Raw genomic sequence first — 10,105 nt, forward strand, 5'->3', positions numbered from 1 at the left:
CCCCCCCCGCCCCGCCTGCCCTGCACCTCCTTATTGCACCATAGGTTCAGAGACATCTCCAATCTGTTCCGTCGCTGTCGTTCTACCTAGAAAGCAATCTTTATCTTCCATACCCTGGACATCCATAGTACACTCCTGTCCTCTAGGCGCGATATCGCCAGCTCTCTTTACCCCCCGTGGATGTACTGCTTCTTCTTGACCTCCTCCATCTTCTTCAGAGCCTCTTTCAAGACCTTCTTCATCCGAGAGTTCATCGGTCGCGTAAAGGACAGCTAAAATATCTTTAACTGCCAATGTGTCTGTCTGCTGTGATGAAGATGCAGAGCACATCACTTCAATACGACGTAGCTTCTGAAAGTAGAAGTCACGCTCTAACCATGCCTGTTCAACCTCTTCCTCGCCTTTCGCTACTAATTCTCTCAGCCTAGAAATCTCAGCCTGTAGTTCTCGCAATGTTCCAGACACACCAGGATGCGGCAACTGACCACTAGACGACGTTGGGACGCATGCAGGTGAAGTCTCGCACGTTCGTCCACTCGAGTACTCGGGGCCTTGTGCAGCGCGGCTTTGACCTGAAGGTGTTCTCCTATGTTCTGTGTTTGAGGCTGGTCGAGCGGTGGAAGGCTGTGATGTGGAAGAGGTGGTCCGCCTTGATAGGCTTGGGGTATCATGGTGTCCACCGCGGGTTACCGTAGTCGTAGACGGAGAAACCTGCGGTGTAGACGACCGGTTCGGAAGAGACGGATGATGATGATGAGAAGAGAGTGAGGAATCTTTTCCGACGCTTTTCTGAGTAGAAAGATGGTCGTTGGGTTGGGCCCATTCTGGGAAGATCGAGCCAGCTAGCTGAGAGAAAAAGACAAAGGAAAATTGACGGCTTGATTCTGAGCACAGCTACCTCCCCCTCTGGTAGGGTTTGGAGAGGTACTAGGATACTGAGTGCAGGCACACAGACAGCTCCCCAGCGCGTGCGTGCGTACTTTCTCTCATTACTGATCTCTTATAGTCTTGTCCGGATCTACCCTTGGATCCTCATCCGGGGAAAGAAAACCGCTTCTAACTGGTTGCTGCAGACAGTATAGAAGATGGTGGAGATGGTAACCTACGGAAAAAAAAGAAGCTAACATACACCTGACAACCCGCTGGTTACTTAGCTGGTTACCGAGAGAAAGGTTAAGAGAAGAAAGAAGCAAGCCGTTTTGCCAGCCAGAGTGAGGATGTCCCGTGGACTATAAACAGGAATCGCGAAATAGAAGACTACCTTCTGATCTTTCTTCAAACGCATAAACGTCACCCTCTCTCAAACTGTACTCTGCCTCCATGCATCTCATCTCACCCATAGTATTCAGATTACATATCATCTGAGTTAGCGCTGTGTGAGGGTGTGAGCGTCACATTCAGCCTCTATTCAAGCTTCGACTGCCAGTGTGAGGCTAGAGAGAGAACCCCCGCATAGAGAGGAATAAGGGGAATAGAGGTGCGGATAATTCGAGGAAAAGAATAATTTGAATGCGTACCTTTCGTCTTTCATAGCCATTATACGGTTTATCCGGTTTACGGAATTGAGAGGACTGTCGGTCGTAGAAGGCCTTTAACCACTGAAGAAATTCGAGGTTATCTTGGTACTTGCCCTTGATGAGCTTCTCAACTTCGATATGTTTTTTGACGCCTTGTTTAGTGAAAACAGACTGTAAGAGTTTATAGTTCTGAATATACTCGTAGTCAAGCTTACAATTCCACTTCACCTTCGCCATGGGGACCTTATTGCCGCCTCCATAGAGACCGTCCATTATCTGTACATGCATGCATGCGCCCCGTAGAGACACTCGGATCATTCAGCCCACACAAGAGATTAAAAAGTGAGTATGGAAACAGGGTTCCAGGCAGGCCATGCATATGGCTGGTGAAACGAAAAGCGTCAAAAAGATGGGAGAGCGCAGCCGAAGAAGTCGCAAGAGAAGAGAAAAGGGGGAAGGTTAGCAAAGTGTAGGTCTGTGAAAGTTGTTAGATCAGCAACGACTGAAGATGATATCTGTAAGCGAAACTTAGGAAAGATGAGCAGAAGAATCAATCAGGTCTGACGACCGGAAGCGCAAAAGATGGTTCTTTTCCATTGGCCTGTCCCGTCAACACACACATCCTTGTGACTGTCCTTTCTATTACCGCATATACCAAGAACTCAGCCTACATGTCGGCCTGTCGTGCCCTATAACAAGAGGAAATATACGTCGTTCATATGCAATGGCACCAGCGTGAAAAGCACCAGACATTCAGAGGTTTCTTCTTCACCATCACGACAGCTACCATAGTGAGCGTGTTTGATATGGAAGTCACTGTACAGACACACCGAAACGGTTTCTCTTCCCACCTAACCACACCTTGTGTTGGAAAAAGAAAGCCAGACTTTTTCAGCGGGAAAGCGGTACTCAAGAATGGATGTAGAAAAGGTGTACATACACAAACGCGGACACGAAATGGGACGCAGAGCAAAAGTCTTTACGTGCCAAGCCAAGTTGGCAGCGACTTCTCAACATGGTTGCTTTCTAGTTCTTTCTTTAACGATATGGCATAGCCAACTCACTGAGTAGAAAGTTTAAATTTCCTGTTCACCTCTTGAATGCGGCCTCCACCGTTCTAGCTGAAGCTCGGTGAAGAGTCGTGGTGTATATGGATGTACAAGAGTCGACGTATACAATGTAATGATAGTGCAGGTATACGAAAACTATGCGTGTATACCTGTAGTGATTCAATAGAATATGTTTGACCACTGAGTACTGCTTTGAAGATGACACATTAGTCTGGGACGTTTCACTAAGTATCTCAGAGACTCCAGCCCGGCCACACGGGCGGGAGAGACATGCTCTCCGCTTCTCTTACGTACTGTCTATCCTGATGTAAAGGCAGAAGCTCAGTCTCCGGTATAGAGAGAGACGCGCAGTTTTTATCACAGGGAAGGCCACGAAACACAAGGCTATCACGGGCGTCAGCTCCCCGTCCAGCGAGAAAGGTAAGTGAGCTTCAGCAACGCTGACGAGATATGGGTCTCTTGGATTTCCATCCGGCTGACGGGTGCGAAGAGCAAGACATTTTGTCAACAGACGTACTAAAGCTATACTACGGAGCTGTTCATACCTGAAGGTAAACTGCACCAGAAGCGGCCTGCTCGACCTTGGTCAAAGAGAGATTGAAGGTATGATTAACCCAGTCAAGGAGCTCTGTCCGTGAAACAAAGAAAGCACCTTCCATCATACCGACGCTGCTAGGGTCCGAGTCCCTAACAGTTCCCGAAGTTGAATGCGCAAGCGCCATTGTTGTCTCTAACAAAGAAACCAACGCCAATTTACTCCCAAGCGAACGCGATGATTCAAGGCAACTCCTCCCTTGCCACCTCCACCCTAAACCTCGAACCCATAAGATTCACCTCCTGCCCGGACACCTGCTCCACGTCGACGCGTGAGGAACATCGAGGAAAATCACAGAAGCCAAGCGGTGAACAATCGATCCAGCCGGAATTTCTCTGGCTCTGCCGATGAATTTGAGCTGCGGTATAGTAAAGAAAAGGAAACACAAGACCGCCGGGTATCTCGGTCGGCTCGGTGTAGTTGCGCCCCGACAACTAGTCGAGTCCTCAAAGAATACAAACTTGTCAGGGCGGATGGAGATCTGTATGGTGAAGTAAGTCACATCGCAACTTTTGTTCCAAAGTAACCTGGCAGTCCAAAGCTGACAACCTCCAAGGTTTTTGGTAACGGAGAGTGACAGTCCTCGGATGCAAGATGAGCACGACTCTAGGTATGATTAATAGAGAAACGCATTTCTCTTTTCTCTTTCAGGTTCTCTGCAAGACCCTTCGCAAACATGAGACTCGTTACAACGCGGGGAGAGACGTCGAAGGTAACTCTACCCAGATGCACCGGCGAACGGACAGGGGGGCGGCACGGGAGCGCCGACGACTAGAGGTGGGAGGTCGGCAGCGAGACGTACCGGGAGATTCGGCGACCAGAGACACGGACAAACAGATTTCAACAGTTCTTGTCCAACAGGCGACGACAGAAGAAGTTACAGTTGCAGGAAAAAGTAGCAGTGAAGACGTCGCCGACCCCCTGTACGAGAAAGCAGCTGCGGTCTTGCTACACGTCAGACAGCAGACAGACCACGCTATTCGGACCAGGTAAAAGACGCTCTTCCCCAGAAGAAACAAAAATTCAGTTATTCATAGAAAGAATCGAACGGTTTTCTGATTTCTGGAAACAGCGGTGTGTTCTCTGTACTCGGCTGTTCTTTCCACTTCCTGCTCTGCGGCCTCGGCGTTGCGATCGCCGTCCCTCAGGCCCTTCTTTTCGTAGCCCGTATTCACCGACCGGCCTGCCAGAACACTGTCCATCTCAGGAAAGAAGCACCCTGACCTGGGGAAGAAGATAGTTGAAAGATTTTTAGTATTCGTCACTCTCTAGATGGAAGCACTTCCTTCCATATACGTCCAGCGGGGAGGTGAATCTCTTCCTTTCGCAACACTTTTTGTTGTACCTCGGCCTGCCTGTGGAAACTGGAATGCTAGTAGACGCCTGGACAGATGCGAGTAGCCTTTACGACGTCGAAAGGCAAGACATTCTGACCCGAGCTCAGTTGATCCCAGACTGGGACGCCTGATCCTGCCAGCCGTAGGTGAAATTTAAAGTCCAGCCATATTTGTCCTTATAGTCACTGAAATGAAACGCACGAGGTCGATATCTCTGTGAGTTTCGACTGACTCAGGAGACAAACCGAGTATACGCAGGAGTATTCCGGTGCCGGGAGAGGGGCGCACGGCACCAATACGGAGAGCACTTCTAGTTGGAAGTCTGTTGCCAAAACTTACAAAGTGGTCCATCCTCAGTGAACGACCGACCGGGGTCTCGAGGACTTTTGCCCGATGACTGCAAGCACTTCGTAGCAGGGCCCCCGGTTGGCAGATTATATGAGGTTCTTTTGTTACTTCCGTGCGGAAACACGCTACACGGCGTATGCTCCGAACACGGAGAGATGAGACGGGCAGCCCGCTGTTCCCGTTGCTTCAAGCACCGCGTCCTCGCCATCGTTCGCTCTGCTGAGGAGTGCAAGTCGGCAGACATAAGCCACCTCAGTTAGGCTGCTCCTGTCCTGTCGTGTCTGTCACGGGTGCGGGCCGGGGCCACTGTTTGAAATTTCCCTCTTTCGTCGTGCGGCGTTCTGGCGCCGTCCGCCTGTTCAGAACCGGATCAGTGGCATAGAAACGAGTGCCTGGATTGTACAAGTATTTGCTCCGCCTCCTCGGTCGAGTTGTGCCTGTTAGGGCTGGACTGCCCGAATTCGTTCCGCTGCGAAAGGACGCGGGGGTAGCGTTCACTGCGAAAATAGCGTGTGCTCGCAGGCCGGCGCAACCCCTAACCAAGCATATACAACGCATCGCTAGTGAGCTTAGTTACGGTGAAAGGTCCGAAGCGGTTTTGCCCCGGTTCAGTCTGCTGGCTTGTTGCCACAATGACCAGGTCATAGAAACAATGTCGGCAGCACAAGATACTCCATGGAGAGGAGCGCGGTGGTAGGGATGCTTATGCATTTGCCGCCCCCCCTTCCACTCTTCAAAGCCATTTCCCAGAAGTCGCGCAGCTGTTTTCACAGGGCCAAGGTGGCTCCAGTATGCCCGTGGGGCAATCCCGGGAAACCATCGAGTGACCGAATATTCACCGCCATAAAGGAATACCAGACAGGGCTCCTGCGCGAACCCTGCCCGGTCTCCGTGACACAACACGCTTACGGAAGCCGGGTGCGTACCACACGTGACGAGTGGCCAGCAGCGCGTTTCGATCTGCAGATGTAGTAGTATGTAACAGAACGTAGTGCACTGTCTTCAGCACAAATGACCGCATCAGAACTATGGTCCGAAAGACCGGCAACGAAATCAAGGGAGATCGACTGCTACGCCCAGACGGGGAGAGTCAAGGTACCAATGGCACTTCTGTACGCATTGACCCTAGTCACAGCCAGTGGCTGAAAACAGAGAGGAGTGATGCACCTGGCAGCTCTGAGTTGACCGGGTGGGCTTGCAAATATCCTGTACACCAAACCCGGTGCATAACTTCGATATTGATTGGGGCTGACAGGGGTGCAAAAGAGAAGCGCCCGAGGCAAGTGTCCCACTACTTTTACTTTGTAGTCGCCAGGAAGGGCCCGCCCACTGCTACCGACGCCGAATGATGGGAGCTGCCTGACTGCATTGGTGTGCCGGGCCCCAGAATAGGGGCGGGGACAAATACGAGTGATTTAGTTTAGGGACATAAACACCCCGTGCGCAAATCCACAGCATCCGTAATAATAGACACACTCAAAAAGGTGAGAAGACGTGTAAGCTTCACCACGTCGGACAGGATCGGAACCAAGCATGAGGCTCTCTTACTGTCAATCCCTTCTGCTCCGCAGCCCGGTGACTAGCCATGAGAGAGTCAGGTCCTTTCCGCGCGGCAGTCGAAGAATCTCCCCGTGCGCATGTATGTGCTTGCATACGTAGAAAGATTCCAGTGTGGACTGCCAGTCCACTAGTAGGACTTCTCGCCTTTTCTCGTTCCGTCCAGCCTGCAACAACCCTTTGGGCGCATGGGCGCAGTCGCGTCTCGTTGTCTCCCCTGTGGAACAGCCTGCAGAAGCAGCGGTCCCTGCTGAGCCGTGTGGCACGCACTGCGCCGTCTGCGCTCCAGAGGTAGTAACATCGCATACACCCGGCACGCGTACAGCTGCGCCACGAAGGCCCTTTTGCCCCTTCGGACCATAGTGCTATGTTCCGGTCTGGTGCGAGCCGCACCCTTCCAATGCTACCGGATCCTTAGTCTTGCCCTGGAACCCTCGAAATAGACTGGTCTGGAGCGAGCCGCACCCTTCCAATGCTACCGGCTCCTTAGTCTTGCTCTCGATGGAAACGGAACCCTCGAAATAGCGCTTCCCCGCCACTGCGTCACTCCCCATGCCGACCTCAACTGACGTGTACCGGACTCGGCATGGAGATGCTCCCTGCACGGCGGCCCGAGGAAGGGACCTGAGGATCACGTGCCGTGCCGGAGGTCGCTGGTGTGTTTCTCTGATTTCCTCATGGAACTAAGAACGCGTGAACAGTCGGCCTATTCTTGGAAGCTGGCTAGTTCTGTTGCAGTGGCGCATGGCTCGTCTCTGTGTCTTCCGGGTGTGCCCTGCGCGTGAAATTCACTAGCGTAGGATAACATCGTTCTCCTGAAGAAGCCTCAGTCACGTCCACACCACCCATGCCTTTGTCTCCTCATTCTCGCTTTTCTACAGCTGCTGGCCATCGCCGTCAATGCCTTGCTTTAAATAAGGCGGACGGTCGCAGGCTCAGGCTTCGACCAGCGACGACGCTGAGGTCATCGACGAAAGTTGCGGCGGCGGAACGTCATCGTCGCTGAGAGTTCCGACAGTGACGCACTCACCCCCCAGCGTGCGGTTTGACGACGACACGGTGGTCACACGCCCACCCTGACTACGGCTTCGTGCCGCCGGGGCTTCATCTTTCCACCGTTTAGTCGTTCAACGGCTTTAGTTCTTTTCTTGCCAACTGCTTAGGAATGCTGCCGGTTGGCTTGCAGTCTGTCTACCTACGGCTAATCAAACAGTGATGCATCTGAGCTAGTCGATCAACGTGTCTTGTACGTTGTTTTGCTTCGAGATTGGTATTCTCGACGGCGGACGGCGCGTTGAGTGCACCTGTGGTGTATTTTGTAGATCTTTCAAGTACCAGTGCTGGTGTTTGTTTATTAACGGCATCAGGGAGAGCGCGTAGCTCTAGTCGTTTTTCCCATTTTCTCTGGTTTCATGTCTCCATTGGATTACGATTACAAGCTTTGTTGACTTCACACCTCTTCATAGCTGCTAGTCCTGCAGTCGTAAGTTCGTACGACGCGGAACAGTGAGGAAAGCCTGCCTGTTTTCCAGACAAGCTTTCTCTCTGGTTCTCTTTCTCTGTTTCCTACTGTACTTCAGCGGTGCCTGGCTGTATTGCAGTTAATGGCACCTGCGTCGTCGAACTTCGTTTTTACTTTCGGTTTGGATGCCTCTGAAGGCGGCGTGTCTCCTGAGAGCGCGCCTCGCGTGATCGTGGCGCCCGCAGCTGGAGGGCGGCCGTGGGAATTTCCCGTCAAGACTTTACAGGGTTTGGACGGCGGACGTCGTGTCCAATGTCGCCAGTCTCGGACGTCGGCTTTATTTTCTCCTTTTCATATCCGCTCGGCGAAAGTGGAACGAGCGTTGAGAAGCTTCGGGGATCTGGTGAGTTCTGTCCCCTGGATGAAAAGTCCTGCACGACGTGGAGTGTTGTTGCCCATTGACACCTTTCCACTTTTATCGGTATGTGAAGCGGAACAGCATAGGAATTTACAGGTTTATAGTATATCTGGCGAAACATCAGATGGGACAGAAGATCGGCGACTTTCCGATTTCGCTGCAAAGCTGTCGATTGAGCCCTTGACTCTCCATAGTCGTGGTAGCAGCACGTCTCCATCATCCTCTTTTTCTTTTAGTAGTGTCCGTTCAGCAAGTCATATTTCAGGGAAAATTTTCTTTTATAGACCAAGAGGAGCTTCGCAAATAGCCCGACGGCTGTTTAGGAGAGGGTTTCATGGTGGTGGTGAACAGCGGGGAGACATGAATCGATTCTTTTGTTGTACGTCTGGTGTTCCTTCCTTCGTCTACGAGAACCATCGTAGTGGTATGGCTCCAGGGTATTACAGGAACCACTCTTTCTTGTCGACAGCTCGATCTTTCCGTAGTATCGCGAAGAGGCAGAGACATACTTTCTCAAAAAGATCAGCGTTGTGTCGGCGTCTTCACCCAAGGCGGATAGCTGTTGGTTACGGTCAGGGAAAAGAGTCGGGTTGAAGATCTTCAGCGAGTGGTTCCATTATTCTGTCTATCAAAATGGCGCCACAGCGTCATATGACTTCTTCATTGAATGAAGGACTCTCCCCGCAGCCGACGAAAACAAGTAATACTCCGTCAGCCAGTTTGAGAAGTCTTACCTCTCACCAGAAGGGGGGAGGAAGTGAGGTTGCTTCAGTTCTGATTCCAAAGATGATGAAGAATAGAGCACAGGATTATGGCGTTGATGATGATGGTGATGTAAATTACGAGATTCCTAATAGTCGTAGCACTATGGTGATGTTGAAGAGAAATCTTGTTCTCGAAGAGTCCAGTCCAACTCCCGTGGTAGGAGGAGCGCCTCTTTCTATTCCTACTCGGACCTTCTCACAACGCCAGCAACCGGTAAAGCCACACCAGTTATGCCGTTCCCTCTCTGATGATGAAAGCTCCTGGGGTCGATCTTTGAGAGCCATGGTGTTCGGCTCTCGGAGCTTCAAAAATCTAAGCCGGCCATACCCGTCTAACGGAGACGATGATAATGATCTCGAGAAAGCTCTCCATGGAAGTTCTATGAAGACAAAAGACACAGCAATCGGTGGGGCCGCTGCTCTAGGTACAGATCGACAAGGAATGATGTCGAGTCACAATAACGTCCTAGTTCGAGGAGGACAAGGGGCAACGCCCATGATGATGATAAAGAATGGTGACATAGGGATGAACGGCAATAGTAGTAGTAGTAGGAGTGGGAGTATCGGGGGTAGAGGATCGAAATCCTTATTAGTGAAGTGTGGAGCAAGTATGAAGACGAAGAGTAACAACAACATCGGTATGGCTGGAGGTGATGCTCCTCCTGCTGCTGCTGTAACGTCGTCTGATTTCATCGGAGAAAACATCTCAACATCTGGGAAGAACGGGGGAGGACGAGGGGATTCAAAGAAAGTAGCTTGGAGTAGCAGTAGCAGTACTAAGGGAAGTGCTAGTAGCAGTAGTACATCGGCACGAGTGGTATATGAGCTCAAGATCGATCATGGAAGAGAGGATGATGGAGATGAGGATGACGAAGATGAAACAGTCAACTCGAGGAACTCCTGTCAGGGTAAGGACCAAGTAACACCACCAGACAATCGAGATCGTCATGAGATTCATCGAGGAGGGGATTGATGTGATGGGGATATCTGTCGGAGTGTGTGTGAGCCACTGTTCACATATCTATCTATCTGTCTAT

At 51.2% G+C, this 10,105-nt stretch overlaps 2 protein-coding genes across 2 annotated transcripts; one reads left to right on the plus strand and one right to left on the minus strand.

The window, feature by feature from the left end:
- Positions 1–16: 16 nt before the first annotated feature.
- CSUI_006847 (microtubule-associated protein rp eb family member) lies at positions 17–4,285 on the minus strand. The gene is made up of 4 exons (XM_068066998.1): positions 3,985–4,285; positions 3,133–3,540; positions 1,518–1,793; positions 17–846 (listed from the first exon to the last, which is right to left on the minus strand). The coding sequence occupies exons 2-4, from the start codon at positions 3,307–3,309 to the stop codon at positions 31–33; spliced, it is 1,269 nt and encodes a 422-aa protein (XP_067921025.1). The 5' UTR covers positions 3,310–3,540; positions 3,985–4,285; the 3' UTR covers positions 17–30.
- A 3,256-nt stretch (positions 4,286–7,541) lies between these two features.
- Positions 7,542–10,020, plus strand: CSUI_006848 (uncharacterized protein; the record flags this gene model as incomplete). The annotated part of the gene is made up of 1 exon (XM_068066999.1): positions 7,542–10,020. A coding segment is annotated over exon 1 (1,083 nt), but the record flags the coding sequence as incomplete, so codon positions are not given.
- Positions 10,021–10,105: the final 85 nt, after the last annotated feature.

Source organism: Cystoisospora suis (genome assembly GCF_002600585.1).
Source record: "Cystoisospora suis strain Wien I chromosome Unknown contig_3519, whole genome shotgun sequence".
Lineage (NCBI taxonomy): Eukaryota > Apicomplexa > Conoidasida > Eucoccidiorida > Sarcocystidae > Cystoisospora > Cystoisospora suis.

Excerpts from the sequence above, each read along its gene's own strand:
- CSUI_006847 (XM_068066998.1), bottom strand. The coding sequence starts at position 3,309 with ATGGCGCTTGCGCATTCAACTTCGGGAACTGTTAGGGACTCGGACCCT. Across the intron at positions 1,794-3,132 it reads CTGGTGCAGTTTACCTTCAG|ATAATGGACGGTCTCTATGG; the intron begins GTATGAACAGCT and ends ATGCATGTACAG. Across the intron at positions 847-1,517 it reads ATGGCTATGAAAGACGAAAG|CTAGCTGGCTCGATCTTCCC; the intron begins GTACGCATTCAA and ends TTTTTCTCTCAG.